The 20084-nt window shown below is 35.9% G+C and overlaps 1 protein-coding gene across 1 annotated transcript in view; it reads left to right on the forward strand.

The window, feature by feature from the left end:
* Positions 1-20084, forward strand: part of USP7 (ubiquitin specific peptidase 7) — a 76600-nt gene that overhangs the window by 51757 nt on the left and 4759 nt on the right. The window contains exons 11-30 of the mRNA XM_042798360.1: positions 641-723; positions 1715-1824; positions 2671-2827; positions 3904-4048; positions 4636-4766; positions 5855-5989; positions 6238-6339; positions 7023-7128; positions 7542-7634; positions 8454-8521; positions 9719-9819; positions 11192-11345; positions 12666-12733; positions 13841-13949; positions 14038-14115; positions 14449-14549; positions 15141-15240; positions 16063-16182; positions 17475-17546; positions 18455-18545. Coding sequence (XP_042654294.1) covers positions 641-723; positions 1715-1824; positions 2671-2827; positions 3904-4048; positions 4636-4766; positions 5855-5989; positions 6238-6339; positions 7023-7128; positions 7542-7634; positions 8454-8521; positions 9719-9819; positions 11192-11345; positions 12666-12733; positions 13841-13949; positions 14038-14115; positions 14449-14549; positions 15141-15240; positions 16063-16182; positions 17475-17546; positions 18455-18545 — 2124 coding nt within the window. The remainder of the gene's footprint in view (positions 1-640; positions 724-1714; positions 1825-2670; positions 2828-3903; positions 4049-4635; positions 4767-5854; positions 5990-6237; positions 6340-7022; positions 7129-7541; positions 7635-8453; positions 8522-9718; positions 9820-11191; positions 11346-12665; positions 12734-13840; positions 13950-14037; positions 14116-14448; positions 14550-15140; positions 15241-16062; positions 16183-17474; positions 17547-18454; positions 18546-20084) is intronic.

The raw sequence follows: 20084 nt of genomic DNA on the forward strand, positions 1-20084 counted from the left end.
CACCTTGTTTCTCTTCTCCCGCTTCCCTTTCCTGGTCCTTCCTCCTCAGTGCTGTCACTGGTATCTTTTTATAAAACTCGGTGAATTCTAAGAGTTTTCATCGTGTCATAAAAGTACATACTGTGCCTTGGTGGTAAGAGTAGTATTGTCATAGTAGGCTATAATTTATATATGAAGATGAGGTTGGAGGAAATAGATTTTTATTTAGACCTGACCGTAGTAATAAGCAAATAAAAAGAATGAGCTAATCAGAGCAGCATAGCAGTGATCCCTTATCATCACTTTACCAAGTACTTGTCATACAAGACTCAAAAAAGGACATGCAAGAGTCCAGCAAATAGAATCATCTAGCTTGATACTTAACAGTTGCAAAGTGAGAATAGGACATTTGGCAGACAGTTGTAACTATGTGATTTTAAAATCTGTTGAGATTCTTAAGTATGCTGCTACAATTTCGTGAATTTCTTGACATTGCTAAGCTATATGAAACTTTTTTTTTTTAAATAGACAGAATTATTCAAACACAAACTCTTATGTCTTAAAATGTGATTTGATTAGTATATTGTTAAGACCTCAGGCCAGAGTAAACTTACATTTTTCTTCCTTCTTCCCTACAATTTCCCAATCTTTTTTCATTTAGTTTTTGAGTCCTTCATTGACTACGTTGCAGTGGAACAGTTGGATGGTGATAACAAGTATGATGCAGGAGAACATGGCTTGCAGGTATTTTTCTTTTTTTAACTTGGTTTTAAATTTTATTTCTGTCCTTAATAATATAACTTTGGCTATGGTAGACAAAAAATGTTGCAAAACCTATTCTGGGTTGTATCAACTGACTTTGATTTTTCCTCCTTAAACAACCTGTAACTTAGCTCCTCTTAATTGCTATTAGGTTTCTTACAAAGGATCTTGGACTCTAAACCAATCTAATTAATTAGCATTGAGTTCTACTTTTATACCAGTAAGCTTTTAGTGACTAGAATGGTTAAATTCTCTACTAATCTCAAGACTGTGAACTTCTTCCTCTAAGAGTAGTGTGTTCTTCTGTGTGTCTAGTTAAAAAAGCAGCAGAGCTCTAAAAGTAACTTTAGAGAGATCATTTTTGTATCATCCAACAAGAACACCAAATTAACCCGTGGAATTTTAAACATTTATGTGTGTGCACATTTTCCCAAGCTTTTCAGCTGTACTTTGCTTCACCTTGTGTTGGAAACTATAGTCCTTTATAAAAAATGCTGTTTTACTAAAGCTTACTTCTGTAGCTTCCATATATACCAGGTTTTGTCAGTAATGTTCTATATATTCTTTAGCTGTTCTTCAGAAGGTACAGCGTGGTAGCAAGATACTTCTTGGCAGGAGATAATGAACATGAAATGCTTAACTGATCAAAGAGGAGTTTTCACCTCTATTATTTTTTAATTTTATTCATTGCAACTTGTTTTTAATACAGTGAGGTGTTCACATGTGCTTGTATGAATGGCTTAAACTTAAATGAACTGAGTTCTTTTAAGTGTTACTGGAGTAGCTCATGGGAAGGTTGGTGCAGCATTAGGACAGTTAACTTTCACCCAAGTTTTGAACTGTTCTTTGGTGTACATTGTGTAGTCATCCCTATAAAATAAAAGGCCATAGGAGAAGTGTCCGCAGCAAACAAGTATTTTGAGTTGCTAAAAATCTTGCAATTTCAACCCTCTATTTCCTTTAAAATGTCTAGGAGGCAGAAAAAGGTGTGAAGTTCCTAACATTGCCACCAGTATTACACCTACAGCTCATGAGATTTATGTACGACCCTCAGACTGACCAAAACATCAAGATAAATGATAGGTAATTTCTTTTGTTTGCTTTTTGTTTGTTCGTTTGCTTTTTTTTATTTATTGTAGGATTTGGACCTGCGAATGTATTTTACCAAAATATTTTGCCAAAACCCTATTTTTGATTCAACTCCAAGAGGAAAGTGTGTGTAGTCACACCTGGTGGACGTCCCCAAAAGATGCACTGATTGAATGTTAAGGTTATGAATGACAAATTGAATACTTACATAGTCATTTGTAGCTGTTGTTATGAATCTGAAACAGGTGAATGCATCTTTTAGCTCTTTGTGGAACATTCATCTTGCTATGTGTGGAAAGACAGCCACAGGAGTAAGTAGGATGAATAAGTAGTCCTCTGCTTTCCCCCCCATCTATTTCTATGTCCACTCACTGTTAGTATAGGCTGATAATTTCTGAAGGAGATAAGTTGTTGGTTGTGAACTAAATCTGTGTTGCAGTGCTTTCAGTCTCACCAAGAAGGTGAGAAGGGAGCAGCCAAAAGACAGTTCAAAGTAATGTTCCAGTCCAGTGGTACTTGTGCTAGAAAAGCTGTATTTGTGTTTTAAGCTTTTCCCTTGACACAGTGAATCCACAACCAGCACTATTTCAGTTAAAGGACTCTTACCTTGTTTCTGAGGGCATGCTTTTTTCAGATGTTCTTCTGAAGATTATTTTTATTCCATATTAAAACAATATAAAATCTGCCACTGTATGCAGTATATCCTGGATTGAAGTGGCATTGTAACAGTAACTTGTTCAAGTTTTGTAACTGGCTTTAGGACTAAGAACTGATGTCCTACATAATAGCACATGTCTGTCTTAACTACAATACAACTGTCTTAATTCTTTTCAAAACAAGGTTTGAGTTTCCTGAACAGTTGCCACTAGATGAATTTTTGCAAAAAACAGATCCTAAAGATCCTGCGAATTACATTCTTCATGCAGTTCTAGTACACAGTGGAGATAACCATGGCGGACATTATGTTGTTTACTTAAATCCAAAGGGGGATGGCAAAGTGAGTATTGAAAGCACTTAAGTATATTTGTGTTTTGCAACTATATACTTGCAGTTTTCATAACAGGCAAATCTTTGGAATTTTTGTTCCGTAATAGAAGAGTGTGCTGGCACACTCTGCCCACACAGGGATTGGGCTTCTCTGTGTAGTTCTTAGCTTGATACTCTTTCATTTGGTGCATATTCTAGAATATTTGGGAAACTTGGTTTATATTTACGAAAAGAAAAAACAGTAGCCCTTGTGTCTAGTTTTTGCTTTTTAGAGAGGAGCCTGTATTTGGAGGCATTGAAGAATCACTTCCCTTCTTAAGAGGAGCAGCTTTGTCTTTGCTAATGGCTTTTGGCAAAAGACTTTTAACTAAGGAAATCCCTTCAGTTGTGTGTGTATATGTGTTGAAGTTCTATTGCAATCAAATTTTATCCAGCATTTTTTTTAGGCAGATTTTATGCTGAAGCAAATACAAAACTTTCAAATCTTCCTGTGACTCAGAAGTTCAGTATCTTTGCATGTCCCACTGTTACAGGTTTAGGTGACTTGATTGGATCAGATGTTGATAGGTCAGGTACCTCTTCCCTTGAGTTGAGTGGTTTTGTGTGTACATGATTGTTCACAGTAAAAGTAGAAGTCAGATTTTGCTGTGAATGTGTTGCTATTTGTCTTTCACTCTTAAATGGTTTTGTTTTAATTTAAAATTTGCTGTAAATTACTTTAAATGTACATATGATTACTAAATATCTTGTACATCACTGCTTTTTATTTTATTTTACAGCAAAGTCAACTTTCTGATTCATAAAGTAATGCTAGGTATTTGAATAACAGTCTTAAGAAAAAGTTCTTTGATATTCAGTGTAAAATGTTCAAATATTTCAGTAAAAGTTCAATATTTATGGCATTCCTTATGCTGACTGCAAGCAGCAGGTAGCACAAATTATAGTGAACTATTTTTTTTTTAAACTCATGCTGCTTGAAGAGCAATTTTAGTTACTTCAAAGAGTTGAAAGACATGCCAGAAATAGGATTAATTTATCATTCAAGAAACGTGTTTATGTGTAAATTATATAAATTTTTCTTTCTAGTGGTGTAAATTTGATGACGATGTTGTATCAAGATGTACAAAGGAAGAAGCGATTGAACACAATTATGGAGGTCATGATGATGACTTATCTGTACGGCACTGTACAAATGCATACATGTTGGTTTACATCAGGGAATCAAAATTAAGTATGTATACTCTGCATGTGTCGAAGTTAGATTTACATAGAGATTTAGGGCTACAATTTACTTCTGAATTGTGGACCGTCTTCCTATACAAAGGGACTTTGTTAGTTATAGTTGTAATTTATAGATTCCATGGGACCAACCAGTCTCTTTTTTATTTTTGGAAAGTATGTGCTAATGTCACCTTGTCTTAGCACAGTAAGGCAAGACTGTGTATTTGTAAATCGCTTCAGCCTTGATTGTTTTAAAGGATGAAAAAATTAGTGAGCTAACTTCAATGATGGAAGCTAAATCAAATGTATTATAAATATGTAGGTATATGTATACTAAAAAATTTATGGTAAATATTTTTTAATCCTGAAATGAATATTTAATTCAGAAGTCTATGATACATATTTAATGGAAGTAGTGAATTTTGGATTGGGTTAGAAAATGCTTCTTTTGCCAAAACATGATGATATCAAACCGTATTTTAATTAAAAGATTTAAAAAGCTGGTTTTGACTTCAAATCAGAGGGAAGTCAAGTGTGTATGAAGAAAACCCTGTTTGATGTAAATCTTGAAATAACATCACAAAATCTGCTTTGTAGGTGAAGTTTTGCAGCCTGTCACGGACCATGATATTCCTCAACAACTTGTAGAAAGGCTACAAGAAGAGAAAAGGATAGAAGCTCAGAAGAGGAAGGAGAGGCAGGAAGCTCACCTCTATATGCAAGTGCAGGTCAGTTTTTGAAACAATCAGGTTGCAACTACATTACCATTAAAAGTCAGAATACTGAGCCACACAAGACAAACCTTGATTTTAATCTTTTTAAAAAAACTGTTTAGAAGTAGTGTTTGAAGTTAAATTATGATTTTAGTGCTTGTAAGTATATTTACATATGCAACAAATCCTAATGAAACAAACAGTACTGTATGTTACAGATATTTCTATTTTCTCTAGAAGTTATGTGCCTACAAGTAAAAATAGTAAGTTCAGGTGAAAGGAAAAGGACCAAGTTTCTTAAATGGCTGCCCTGCCACTGCACTTTTATCTCCTTCAGGAATTGTTTTCTAAAATTAGAATGTATCTAGCCATAGGCTGCAAGCCTGGACTACTGCCAAACTGAGCTCATCAAGTAGAAGCAGAAGGAGAGAGTGCTTATATTTGCAATTATCTTTTTGGAAAATCCAGATGGACTAGATTGTTGAATTGCCTTAAGGAACCCTGTTTATGGCTCTTTCCAGAGCCCATCTGGCACAAGAAAATAGAACCTGTTTTCCATTTGCCTCCATGTTTCCTTGCATCTTCTTTCTGGTGTTCATAAGTAAAGATATGGGTGAAGTTTAGGCTGTTGTACACTGCATTTACACTAGAACTGTTTTCAGTGGAGAGACTGGCAGAGTTGCACCATTTGTCTTTCTGTTAACAAAGAATGCATGGGAGCTGTGGGAGATACAGGAAACACTTCAGGCCAGCCTCTTTGCATTACACCAGTAAAATAATTATGTAGCCTTTTTTAAAGTGCCAAGGTTGTTAGAGCACATGTATCCAAGATTGGGATCTAAGCACAGCTGGTTTTTAATTGTTCAGGATTTGTAAGAATTATTGTATTTTAATTACTTACACTGATTTGACTATCAATCAGAGGTTTTTCATTTCATTATGATCTGTATACTTGCAAATTTTCTTCGTGAGAACACAGATAGTGTTAGCAGTGTGCCACTGTGCAGAGAGCTGGTGATGTTGCATAGTAAAACCTCATGAGAAGGTATTGCACTGTGCAGCTGAGTTAATATGAATAGTAACCTTTAAATGCAATTTTTCAGATAGTGGCAGAGGATCAGTTCTGTGGTCACCAAGGCAATGATATGTATGATGAAGAAAAAGTGAAATACACTGTTTTCAAAGTATTAAAAAACTCCACGCTTACAGAATTTGTTCAAAATCTCTCTCAAACAATGGTAAGTTTTCTGTAGCTGAGTAACTCTGTACTATATACTGTTTGTACTAGATACTGAGTATCTCTATCTGTGATATACTTTATTCCATTTTATTCCATTATAGTTGCTTCATAGTTTTTATCTACTCCAGGTATTGTGAGCAGTCATAATTTAGACCTTTTGAAGTAGAGGATCTGTTTGGGTTTAATACATGCGTCTTAGTCTTTTTTTGTTGTTCTGTTTCCTGTCACAATTTTTATTTATTTTAGGGATTTCCCCAGGATCAAATCAGATTATGGCCAATGCAAGCTAGAAGTAATGGAACAAAGAGACCTGCGATGTTAGATAATGAAGCAGATGGCAATAAAACGGTAAATATTCACTGACAGAGGACGTTATTTCTGTACATCACCAATGATTTTTAATTCTCTTTAAGAATCTGTAAGTTTGGGACATAAGATTTTTCAGGGTTGTAATTTAACTTGTATCTGGTAATCTTTGATATTGGAGAAGACTTGAAATTTAGTGGATTGATTTGGAGAGGAGGGAGGAGTGTGGTGCATGATTTTTCTTCCATTAAAAAAAATCATCTTTGTTAGTTTTATGTTAGGTTTCAAACAGAAGTGTCTTTTTGAGTCCTTCATTATCTGGGCAAAATATCTCGATTTAATGAAATGTGTTGCTTAAAATGTAAAACATTGTGTCTAAATATCACGGAAAACAGTGATTGTTTTCACTGTCCTGTTATTTCTGAAGTAATTTTCTTTCCATAATAAAGATAGCTGTAGGTATATTTTTTAAATGAAAAAGAAATAGGCTTGATTTAACTAAAATCTCTCATTTGTGGTTCATTAAAACTTCTTTGGTGTTTTTATATGTCATTGTTTTTCTTAATTTAACTTAATAAAATTCCTGTCATTAATGCAACTAAAAAAAAAAATAATTCTCCCACTCATAGAATGTCATAAAGTTCTTGTATCTGATGAAAATGCAGATATCAGGTTATATTATATTCTCCAGAGACTTTTTTCTTCTTCCACATCTTTCTACATAGATGATTGAGCTCAGTGACAATGAAAATCCATGGACAATATTTTTGGAAACAGTAGATCCAGAGATGGCTGCTACTGGAGCAACATTACCCAAGTTTGATAAAGATCGTAAGCATATGTGCTAAAACTTCAGTAAATACAAAATACTTTTATTTTGGGTATATCTCAGAAAATGTTGTGAACTCCTTTCTTCAATGATGACATTGATGTACCCATCAAACTGCAGGGCTGAAATTATTTTTTTCTCATGCAGTTTTTGACTCATTTCTCTTCAAGACATGTTTCACATGTTTTTAGAATCACTGAATACCTTTTATATATTTATAAAAGAAGTTGATTTATTGAAGTTCAGTGTTTAACAATATTTTAAGGGCATTAATCAGATCAGTAAATAAAAGATGCATCTTTGTTACTGTTTAAAGAAAAATATCTAGGTGATACCCTACCCTGCCCTGTGACCCCCGCCCCAACATACTCAAGCAAGCCTTACTTAAAATAAAATCCTGTTTCTTAATTTGTAGATGATGTAATGTTGTTTCTGAAAATGTATGATCCGAAAACTCGGAGTTTGAATTATTGTGGACATATCTACACACCTATATCCTGCAAAATACGTGAGTTCTAAAATTCAATTTCATTGTTAAAATTGAAATTCTTTAAAGACAATAGATTGCATGTACTTCTTTTAATATTAGTTTTATCACTGAAATCAAAAGGCCATGTTGTCAGTGAATCTTTCTGCAAGGCTGAGAACATTGCCTTAATACACCATTGGCTGCCAGTTGATTTTTGTTATAGGTTTGCTGAACATAAACAGCTGTTTCAGACTTGGTGTAAAGCTTTGTGATTTGATACTGCTCTCCGGTTTAGTTTTTTTCTTATTTTGCAAGGGGTATTTTTGTGGAATGTACTTCTGTAATGACTTTAAAAACAACTCTTCTACAACTTTTCACTATGGTGGCCTGGGAGCAGCTGCTCAGACTGAATTGGGCATCATCCTTGATTTTCAAATAGGTCAATTTAAAGAATTCAGCAAATGTCCACTGAGTGAAAATACTTCGAGTTATCATTTTGAATGTCTCACTTTGTTGACTTGTACATGCTTTCTAATTTCGTATTTTAGCTGTCTTAATTTTTTTTTTTTTTTAATGAGATTAAAACTTTTCTCTGGGGAAGGAACAGTGTTATTTCATCTCTTTGATCTTGGATGGCCTTGCACATATTTGTGTTGTTCATATGAAGTGGAAGGAAAACCTTAAAGTCTATCTCTGGGTTGAATGTCAATGAGGGAAGCTTTTATCTGGAAGGCTGTCTTTCTTAGGCATTTTAAAACTATTCATCCAGGGTAGAAAACTTGTTTTTCTCTGTTTTTCAGGAGGTCTCACCAGCAGTTAAAGTACAACGCATTTTACATTATTTTTCTTTTCCAATAGGTGACTTGCTTCCAGTTATGTGTGAGAGAGCAGGATTTCCACAAGAAACTAACCTTATCCTCTATGAGGTTTGGATTTATAGACTTTTTGTAACATTTTTGTCTTTTCCATGCTGTAACTAGAAAAAAAGAAGCTTTATTGGTTAAAGAAAGGTTGCTCATAACAGTGGTGATTTATAAATCATAATCACTCTTTAAGCTGTAGTTTTGAAGTCTACAGTGCTGCAAGAGAGTAGCAGCAGATAGTTAACTTCAAACCAGATATAAAAGTAGACAACTAGAAGTGTGAGGCTTTAAAACCAAAAAAATCTCTACATGAAGTCCTACAGTGTGCAGCTTTGCTGTGCTAAATCTGTGCATGTCCTCTGAGTCTCAGTGTTAGAGGAACTAATGCTGCTAACATTATTGGCCATTGTATTTTTAGTGCCCCACCTTAGACACCAGAGTTGAGAAAATGTTGCATCTTCTCCTTCCTTCCCGAAGTTAGAAGTCAGCAAAGAAAATACTTAGTCTGCTAACGTGTTTCTGCCCAAATACAGAAATAGTAGATCTTTATAACTGCTGTATTTATTGAGTGCTGAAGATGCAGATCTTGCCAAGGCAAAGTCCTTGCTATAGTGAGAACAAGGAATTGTTTTTTTACTATGATTTTTGTTATCAGTCACGCTGCTCTCTCTGGTGGTTCCAGGGGAGCATGTACACTTCCATCCTAAAAAGCAGAACTGTCAGGTACTCCTGTTCTCTGCAGGTCAGGGTTACAGTTTGATTCCAGTTTGTTTAGACATGTGCTTTTATCACGAGAGGTCAACCTGTAAGTGTAAATATGTAATATGTATATAGATATATATAAAAAAAAAGCCATATTAAAAATGCGTATATTATAAGAGACAGGTGAATTGCTGTACAGAAGTTCTGCAATATTAAAATAAGTGAGCATAACCAGTGTTCTACAAGCTTCTGGAAGCTTCATCAGTAGAAAATGTAATCGCTGAATTTTGGAATAGGTAATGCTGAATGATAAAATACTTTTGAAAATTAAGATAACTTGAGTGAGATTTCAAAGGTAAAAATGAGCAGCCAGCTTCATCAATAGCAATTAGATGTATCTGGACCCTAACTAAGGTTACATTTGATTTGCATATATATCCATTTGTTTCAGTTGAAAGAAGATACAAGCTACCTTTTCTGATGATTTTTTCACTATTGTAACCTTTGTTCGTGTCTTTTGTTTATTCAGTGATCAACAGTTTTTGTTCTTCATTGCAGGAAGTTAAACCCAATTTAACAGAAAGGATTCAAGACTATGATGTATCTCTTGATAAAGCTCTTGATGAACTCATGGATGGCGACATCATAGTGTTTCAGAAGTATGTATTTTAAGGGACCAGCTTCTTACAGTGAAATCATCTGGTTCACTTTGAAAGCAGAACTTCCTTTACCTTAGCATTTTAAACAAAGTTTTCCAACAATAGACATGTTCTCAGCATTTCTCATTTGTTTATTCAAAGGAGAAATGAATAAATATTGGTGGTATTTTAATTACCACATGCCACATTATTTAAGGAAAAGAAGGTTGCATCCTAGTTTAGAAACCTAATAGCCTAAATTAGGTCTCAATATTACCAAAGAGTGTGGTTCGGCAATGCGTCTGAGTTCTGCAGCTTGTCACTTGGAGCCACTGTAACTGAGACACTGAGGAGCCTACCAGCATTTCAGACCTCAGGCTCAGTACCATTACCACTGTGCAAGGCTCTCGGCTTGGAGCTCCTTTCAGCCTAGAACTAAACTAAACTGCTTTCCCTTTTCTTTCCTTTTACTCATGCTCACAGTAAGCCCCTTACTGGTTTACAGTGATGAGATGCTCCCAGTCTGTCTGAGCATAAGCGACTCATAGGTGTACTGGTGCTTCAACTGGAGTTTTCTCCAAGGGAAAAGGAGAACTCCTGCATCTTGTATCCATTAAAGGGATCTTTCATAAGCTGGTCAGGGCTATAAATCGGCATTTCTGTGCTCTCACTCCTGATGGTCACACCCAACTGTGTTGCTCTGTTTCTCTCCATGGGCTGACAGTGGGTGGAAGCCAGCTAGTCTATCTTCAGCACTCTTACCCCAGATTATGTGAGATGAATGTATTTCTCATGTCATGCCTTGGAACTCGCATTCCCTGTTGACCCAGTTGGTGTTATGCACCTTTGGCTGGCTGCTGACTCCTGGGTAAGTGCACAGCTTGTACCCTGGTGCTGTTTCTCCACTGAGAAGATGGGGTACCAGTTAGTAGTGACCCAAACCTGCGTCGGTGCTGACTATTGCTTCTGTCGTTCAAGGAGTGCTGTTGTACATCTGGCCTCTCTGCAAAGCAATTAATACAGGAGTATATGGAAAGCACATGTAGGCAGTGCTAATACAGACACGCAGTAATGTGCCAGGGTGGGAGGGGGGCACGACTACTGCTAGAATGCTGCTGTGAAACAACTGGATTGAGAGTAGTGCCAGATTGCCAAATGAGTGAGCACAGCATGCGAGTGCATTTGCCCTTGCACCGCACAGAAATACTCTGGGTCACTACTGACTGTATTAGTTCTACTGTGTACGAGTGGTGGCTGTTTAAAAAGGTTTCTAAACTTTCTGTCTCTCTCGACTGTTGCTGACTTACTGTAGAACATGTTTTTAAAAGCTCTATCTGCTGGTATGTGTAACGATGTGATATGTAATGGTATTATCATTTGTTTGCTCTTGTAGGGATGACCCAGAAAATGATAACAGTGAGCTACCAACAGCTAAAGAATACTTCCGAGACCTCTATCATCGTGTGGATGTCATTTTCTGTGACAAAACCATCCCAAATGACCCAGGCTTTGTTGTTACTTTATCCAATAGGATGAATTACTTTCAGGCATGTGTCCTATTTGTTTCTCCGCTTTTCTTTCTTTATTCTGAAAGTAACTTTATTATATACACTTTTAGAGAAGAGTTGAACTGTTCTTGTATACTTTTTTCATTGTGGTAATGAAAAATTGAAGGAAGACTCTAATGCTTGTGGGAAGAAAATACTCTAAAACTCCCTGGTTTTATTAGTAATGAGTTATTTGACAGTAGGGTTCTTCCTGATATGCCATTCTGCTCTGTCAGGGACAGGATATTCTAGTGAAATTATGCGTTTGCTTTCTAAGTGACATGTAAAACTTGCTCAACGTGTTTAACTGTTAAAAGGAAAATGCCTTTGGAATCTGGTGATACCTATTTTCTGCTTGTAATATCACCAACAATATTCATTTCGTAGACAATTGCATTGCTTTCTTCGCACAATGCTGTTTAACGCTCAGTGGCACTAACAGATCAAATCTGCTGTGTTCATAAAGGGTGACTGGAGGCCTTGAGGAGAACTGGACAATGAAACTTAAAAAAAAAAATTAAAATGAAGTTGGTCTGCTCTGTTAAAAGCCTGAGTAGATTTGGCTCCCTGCAGTTCTCCTGGAGTTGCTTTTATCGTTGTCAAAAAGATCAGTTAAAACCAGACAGTTTATTTTCTGTCACCAGAGGCAGGAACTTTGAGCACCTGCATATGCAGGTGAAGTCAGGGATGACTTCTGCTATCCTGTTCTCATCAGCATCATTTGTTCTAATAATTTTTGGCAACTCACTTTCATTTATTTAATTTTTGCTTAGAATTGCAAATTCTTTATAGGTTTTTTTGGTAAGGGAAAAATAGGCAGAGAATCTCCATGCTTTTTGTGAGGCAGTGCTAGGAGATACACTGATGGGAATAATGTGGTCATACTACCCAGCAAGCTAACTTCCTTGGAGTGAATTAAAGAACAGTGGCAATTACCAAAGAGCAAGTCTTATTTCCCCAGTAATACTATAATTAAAAAAAAACCCACCATGAAGACAGACAAACAAACCAAAAAACCCCACCAAAACAAAAGAGGTACTAGTAGAGCTGTTGTGGATTTTGTGGCCTTTTGGGGACACGGATTTATTGTAATAAAACAGACAGTTTCATCTTATTTTTTTTCTAGTATATCTTATTCTTTGTCAGCTGTTCAGAAGGTAAAGATACTAGTTCATTTTGTCTTGGGGAAATAGACATAGTGGGTCTGCCTCAGAATTTCAGTAGCATAATGTTCTTGACATACAAAGAATGATTGTGATTGTCGAGCAATGTCATAACTGTCTGAAAAAATGCAGAGCTTACAAAAAAATTTATTTGCAGGTTGCAAAGACAGTTGCACAAAGACTTAATACGGATCCAATGCTATTACAATTTTTCAAGTCCCAAGGGTAAGATGAATTTCCTTAGTGTTCTGTGTCTAAACTATTCTTTAAAATACTTAACCCAAATACAGATAAGTAGCAGTTACTTTGTATCTTTTTCCAGGTTGTTAACTAATTCTTTACCAGTAAAATGCTAGTGTTCTGGCATGCACAGGTTTTAAGTATTGCAATGGCTGGCTCTAGACCCTTAAAGAATTGCACATTTTAGTAAATGTCACTGTAAAAAGATGCATTTTAAAGGATCATTGTTTAAATTTCTAAAATCATTAATTTCTTCAAAGCCTTACTGTATGGGACAAATTATTAAGCTGATGCGAGTGCTGTTTCAGTGAATGCAGATTTCTAGAATGGAGGAGAGCAGAAACAAGTGCCCATAAAAGTAGGACTTCTGCTGATTTTACAGGTTTAAATGCAGGAGTTACTTCACTGATTTTTCCCCCTCTTCCCCCAAAGTCTGCAAATAAGATTTTTATGAAGATGACTATGATCTAACAAGTTCGCAGCTGCTAAAAGGAACATTTCTGGTTAAAGTGGTGTTCTTGGGCACAGTTATATAAAACTATTTGAATCTGTATAAAACTATAGCAGAAAACAGCATATTAGTAGTTATATGTATATGCTGCAGGAATAATACACAAAAATTACATCATCTTTTGTATTCATGTAAACGTAGATTGCTCTTTATTAACCTGTAGGTATCTTCCTTCATCATCAATGAGACTGTCATAATTGGAGTAGCTCTTTATAGTTTGCAGTGCTGTGGTCACTCTGGAATTTGCTGTGTCATATGGCTCCACAAATTAACCTTTCACAATCTAAAGCATGTGCTGCTGTACTAGTAGTTTCAGAGGAATGTAGGTCTGCCACCCTGAAGTATTACAGGTGAGATTGTAAACATCCAAGAGACTTAACACGCACAGTGAATGGTGTTTCTGTTCCCATACACTCACCTGTTTTTAAAAATCGCCAGAGCACTGAATATAATGCTGTTTAGCCTGTGCTAGCAGTTTTGTGAAACTGGAAGCCAGGAATAAAAACGTACTTGGTACTTCAATTTACTGAGGAGTGGTGGCTTGTAAAGAGATGTTTACGTTTTTCTTTTTCCTTCTGTAGTTATAGGGATGGCCCTGGTAATCCTCTTAGACATAATTATGAAGGTACTTTAAGAGATCTTCTGCAGTTCTTCAAGCCTAGGCAACCTAAAAAACTTTACTATCAACAGGTAAGAGTCTTTTGTTTTTATTGGTGCAAGTTAAAAAAATTCTGCCCTATACAAGTATGCCTAAAGTGTTTTTCTTTTCTTCCTTAAGCTCAAAATGAAAATAACTGATTTTGAAAACAGAAGAAGTTTTAAATGCATATGGCTAAATAGCCAGTTTAGGGAAGAGGTGAGTGAGGCTGGCTGTTACACACTTGCTGTCTTTTTCTATGTCAAAGCTGGTATGGCTGTGATTGTGGTTCACATGTCCTGTTGCGTCTCAGTAACACAAAATTAGAACAAAATTGTAGGCTCTGTAAAAAAAAAAAAAAAAACAAAAAAAAAAAACAATAACAAAACCACCCAAACTACCAAAAAAAAAAAATTGTGTTAGTTCTTAACAAAATGTTAGAAGATAACATAGGTGTTCACGTTAGTAATTGTTATCTTTTAAAGATGAATTTTTGATAAAGAAAATAGTGTGTTCTATACTTATGGTTGTTTACCTTTTTTGATTCTGTAGGAAATAACAGTATATCCAGATAAACATGGGTGTGTGCGGGACCTGTTAGAAGAATGTAAAAAAGTTGTAGAACTCTCTGAAAAAGGTTCAGGGAAATTAAGGTAAAGCTGGAAAATTTCTGTTTCTTTTATTTGATCATGTAGATTTTATGCAGAAAAGTACCTGTAGAATTTAAAATACTGTGGAAACCTTTATTATCAAGTGAAGTCTGATGTCAAATTAAAAATAAAAAGCTTCCAGATTCACACTGTTAAGAGTTCGTATTAACTACGGACATACATTTTATATAATTATTTATTTTGTATTTCATAAAGTTCTTTGAGATGTGTAAATTCATCAACTGCGTTTAACTCACAATTTAATAATTGTTTCAAATTCGAGCATTTCATCCTGTTCACTTCCCAGGAGTTAAAAGTGAGGTAATTTAAAGAGAGTTTAAAAAATAATCTAAATTAAAGACCTTTGGCTTGTAACTGCACAGTACTGGTTTTTTTTGCCATGAACCAGAAGTAATTTAACCTCTTGTAACTTCAGAGCTTAATTTTTACTAAAGACTGAATTTAAAGTTTTACAAATACAGTAGTAGCGTCTTTTTACATCCTGACTACAATAATCCTTATCAAGGTTTGAGAAGGAGATGTTGCATTAATTTTATATTTTTTTAATGCTTTTCTTGTTTGTTTATTTTAAAGGCTGCTAGAAATTGTAAGTTACAAAATAATCGGTGTCCATCAGGAAGACGAGCTGTTAGAGTGTTTGTCACCTGCAACAAGTCGAACGTTTCGAATAGAGGTAAATATTACTTTCTTAAAGAAACTAAGGCTTGGCTTTGAGAGAAAAAACTCTCTCACGTGGTAATTCTCTTTTTATGGATTCTGATTTTCAAGTACGGTGATACTTGCAGCGAGCTATATTACATGATAATATATATGTATTTTTAAAGATAATTCTTCTAGAATGTTTCCTTTGTTCCATCTGCTTCCCTATCATGATTTAATTATTTTTTGATGTATGTTTATTATAACAATACATGAAGATTTGGCAAGGGCTTTTCCATAGGACATTTTCTGACTTATCTATAATTCCAATGTTTGTTTGAGGACTCATGATATAAACATTTATTCTTAGAACCCACTTTCATATTCTAAACTTAAGCATACTAGAAGACTTTGTTTCCTTTTCTGTTAAGTTTGAGCTTCATGAGCCAAATTTTGATACTTACATGATTTTTCTAAGCACTTCATTCAAATCTGATAACTTGCCACAAAGATCAGAAATTTAAAAAAAAAAAAAGTTTTCAGTGTAAACTGTAATGCGGAGACAAGAGGACTGTGATACTGCTGTCAGCTACTACTACAGCTGATAGAAGATTTCATGTCAGAAAGGTAATTTGGGGAAGCCAGAAGAGTATTTACTCAGTAGGGGAAGCTGAAATGCTGTCATGCCAGGCATGAGCAATTCTTGTAAAAAGACTGTCAAACAGCATGGTTCTTTTAAATAGACTTGTTTTACTTACCAGTAACAGTACATCAATTATGCTTTTAGTTTACTTAATAAGTTACTGTTTGAGGAAGTTTTAGCTGATTGCAGTCATAATTTTATGTCTGGATCTAGGAAATTCCTCTGGACCAGGTAGATATAGATAAAGAAAATGAGATGCTAATCACAGTGGCACATTTCCACAAAGAGGTTTTTGGGACATTTGGAATTCCATTCTTGCTGAGGATACATCAGGTACAGTAAGCCTCTCTTTTTCTTCTCATGAGATTATATTGATGGTGTTTAAAGTACTGTCAAATTGCTCAGTATAAAAAGTGTATAGGAAAATACTGCTCCTGTATAAAATGTTCTGCCCCATATATGCCTTTTTATGGTTAAATAATTTACCACCTCTGTTCTCTTTTGCATATACAGATTGTTTAGTGTTTCAACGAGCCTGCACATTATCTAGAAAGTAGGAATTTGGCATCAGCCAAGGGCTTGAAATGCTATCAAAGCAATACTATCCCTTCCCCTAATCCCCTGCAGAATATTCTGCTCCCCGCTCCCCACCCCCCCCCCCCCCCCCCCCCCCCCCGCCCAATAAATCTAGAATCCTATTTCTAATACCACTTTAGACATTGCAATGCAAATTTGTTGGGAAAATGGGCTAGGCTGTGGTTGGTTGGCTTCTTACTGAGACACATGATTATGAAAAATTAGTTTCTTTCTTCCACATTTTCTAAGATGACTTTGCATTTCATAAGTTCTGTAATTTGATGTGCTTTGTCTTCTAGAGCTGGAAGTTAATACAAGAGTGAAAGCTAATTTTGAAAGTTTAATTTAAAATCTTAAGTTTTTATGTGGTGCTGCTCCAGCTGAATGTCACACTGATTCTTTTAATATCAAAGTGTATTTCTGGGGGCAGTTAGCAATTTGCTTCTAACCTTTTCTGGTTCATGTATGTTAGTTTGTATGGAAATTATCTACTTTTATAAAAGTTCTGGAATGAGAAACGTGTCTCCGTGTCTGCATCTCATAGAATTTTACTAGTTTCCCATATTTTTGATCAATGTAGAGTAAAACCTGTGTGTTGATTTCTTGTGGAAACCATTTGCACTACATTTCCCTGTCTATGACAGTTGATATATATTATTGATCTTTAAATTTATGATATCCATTACTTTTTGGGGGGCAGTTTACATACACAGCATGCAGAAACATACTACAAAAAGTTATTAATTGAGGGGGAGCATCACAGGTGTAGAGGTTTTTAAAAGTGATATGCTTAGAAAGGACATATAAATTTTGCACATATCACTAGTAGTGCTTTGTCTGTCTGTGAGACTGTTTGCGTAATGAGGCATCAGTAAGACTTTTAAGTTGTTGAATCTATAGCTACAAAAGTTGACACTTGTGTAATTTTGTAAATAACTGAGAGATTAAGGCAATGTATTTCAATTAAGCTTGAAGCAGGAAATACTAACAGTATGGTTTTTTTACCTAGATTTTTTGTTTTACATTAAAAATCTTGTTGTAATTATTAGGGTGAACACTTCAGAGAGGTTATGAAGCGGATTCAGACAATGCTGGACATACAAGAAAAAGAATTTGAAAAGGTAATGGCAAGTTGGGAGTTTTTACTGCTGATCATAGACCTTAAATGAATTTATTTTAAGAAGTTGGAACACCACAGATTTGGGATAAGTGTAGATTTTGATCAGTAGAACAGTTGCTTGACTTAAATAATGTTTTTTCTGAAAATAGTTAGGTAGGATGTATAGGAGTAGTATTTCTGTCCTGCATCAAGAGAGATACTTGTCAAAGCATTCAAGTAACCTAGAAAAGTTTAGATGGTGCAGGACCTCTAGAGGCCACCCACTTGAGTTGCCTGCTTAGAGCAGAACTAGCTTAAAGTTAAGTCAGGTTTCTCAGGATGCTACCGTGTTGCAATTTGAAAACTCCCAAGGATGGGAATTCTGCCGCGATCTGGACAGTGTATTTTAGACCATTACTGCTATTGCTGTAAAGACTTTTTTTTTCTTGGTGTTTCCTTAGATGTAATCAGAATTTTTCATCTTGCAACTTGGGATGGTTGCCTCTTGTCCTTTTGCTGTGCAGCTCTTTGAGAAGAGTCTGCTTCTGTGTAACACCCTTCAGTCAGTGGGAGACTAGATGCCCCTGTTAGCCTTTTCTTCTCTGGGCTAAACAAACCCATTTCCCAGCTGCTTATATGCCATGGGCTCCTGCCCCCAGCTGTCTTGCTGGACTTGCTGCAGTTTGTGCCATCTCTTTTTCCCTGGAGGGCCTGAGCCTGGACACAGTACTCCAGATGCAGGTTCATGATTTTCTGAGCATTTATTTTATACCATTATCCAGATTGTTGATGAATGCTAAGGATTGGTCTTCTTCAACCCCTAAAGAATACTACTTATAACCACCTGTGAGTTAGACTATGAAATTAGACTTGAAGGCTTTATTTTAATGCAGTATCTTACCAGTTGGTTGGTTTTTTTCCTTTTCGTAGTTTAAATTTGCAATTGTAATGATGGGCCGACACCAATATCTCAACGAAGATGAGTATGAAGTGAACTTGAAAGATTTTGAGCCCCAACCTGGTAAGTTGTTAGATAATCTGACTGTTCTTTTGACCTGCTGAATTTGCTCTGCCAGTCATTATAATGTGATTATCCTTTGCTCAGGATGCAGAAAGAGTTTGTTCTCTGTACATGAAATACATTATATGTAATTATACGTAATACTAAGCAAGTATTTATATACACTTGTGTGCACGCTTAAATGTTAAGTGTATGTGTTAGTCTGAGAATATGTATTTTATAGGCATATAAATAATTAAGTGATCTGTTTCCATGTGAGTTAAAAGTTTGTGTTTGAGTGACCAAATAGGTCAAATATCAGTACAAGGTACTTTTCAGAAACGAGTTACAATGCCAGCTGCACCTTATTGCCCACCTGCTCCCTTGTACATTTGATTCTCACATTGTTATTGGAGCATATGTTTAAGTTATTCCTAAAAAATATTAAGGTGCATTCTCATGAGAATCTTATGCTGCAAAGAGATATTCATTGAAGATATTTCTTGTTCACTCGTGATATCTTCAATGAATCTGAAGAATCTAACAAGAATATTACATGTGTGAATAGGATGCTGTTTAGATTTTTCTTTTCTGAAGAGATGATTCACCAAGTCACAAATGCAGCTCTGTTCTGAATATGTCTGTAGATGTTCTACGATCTTGTTTACTTGACTGATACTTAAAGCTCTCTTCTCAGGAATATGCACGTAGGGGAAATCAGGTTAATCCTTTAGGTGTTCCATCACAGTCATCTTTTGAGAGTTCCAGTTGGGAATGGCACCTTGGAATCTGCAGTCAGGGCTCTGTTGAAAGCCTTGAATTCATCAGCATTTTTTTTCCCCTAGTTTAGTGGAGTGTTGCTTTTTGTGAGCTGCTCTGTCTGGTAGAAACGAGATTGAGGACAGCTTGGTCTGTGCAGTTCTATTTTTCTGATGATTAGGAGCTCTGTTTTTTGTTGTCAGGTTATGCTAGAGCCCAGCTTTCTCTGACTTTTTTTAAGCTGTGTTCTGGATTTATGTAACAGTTGTAAAGAAATCTTGTAACTGTCCGTTTATTTCAAAACCTGCAGAGAGTTAGACCTGTACTGTTACTGAGTACTTTGCAGGAACCAAGCAAACATCCTCTCGTTGTGGTATGTTACACAGCCAGGTTTATGGCTCATGGCTGTGAATATGAGGGAACTTGCCAAAACTTTGAATGCCTGCATCTGTACAAATCATCTGTGAGCAGAGAAATACATCACCGGAGGGACCCCTTTTTCTGCACTAGTTGTGAGGGGTCTCTGGGTGACAAACTCAGAGGGGGACACTTTTCCATGGACAGAAACACTCTTTCTTGTGTGCTCAGAGCAGGCAGAGTCCTGATTTTATTCTGCGAGTCATCTGTCTTGGGGGCAGGAAGGGGAAGGCAGTAGTCTGAAAGAACTGTCGGACTTTCTGAGCAAGGCAGAGCCAGTATTGCCAAAACAATGCAAAAGACTAACTGGGTATCTAGGTCAAAAGTACAGACCATGGCAGAAATTGGAAAAGGGAGAACTGGAATTCTGTTTATAGGAGTTGC

The sequence above is a fragment of the Tyto alba genome, unplaced genomic scaffold (genome assembly GCF_018691265.1).
Source record: "Tyto alba isolate M040663 unplaced genomic scaffold, T.alba_DEE_v4.0 Super-Scaffold_28, whole genome shotgun sequence".
NCBI classification, from domain to species: Eukaryota; Metazoa; Chordata; class Aves; order Strigiformes; family Tytonidae; genus Tyto; species Tyto alba.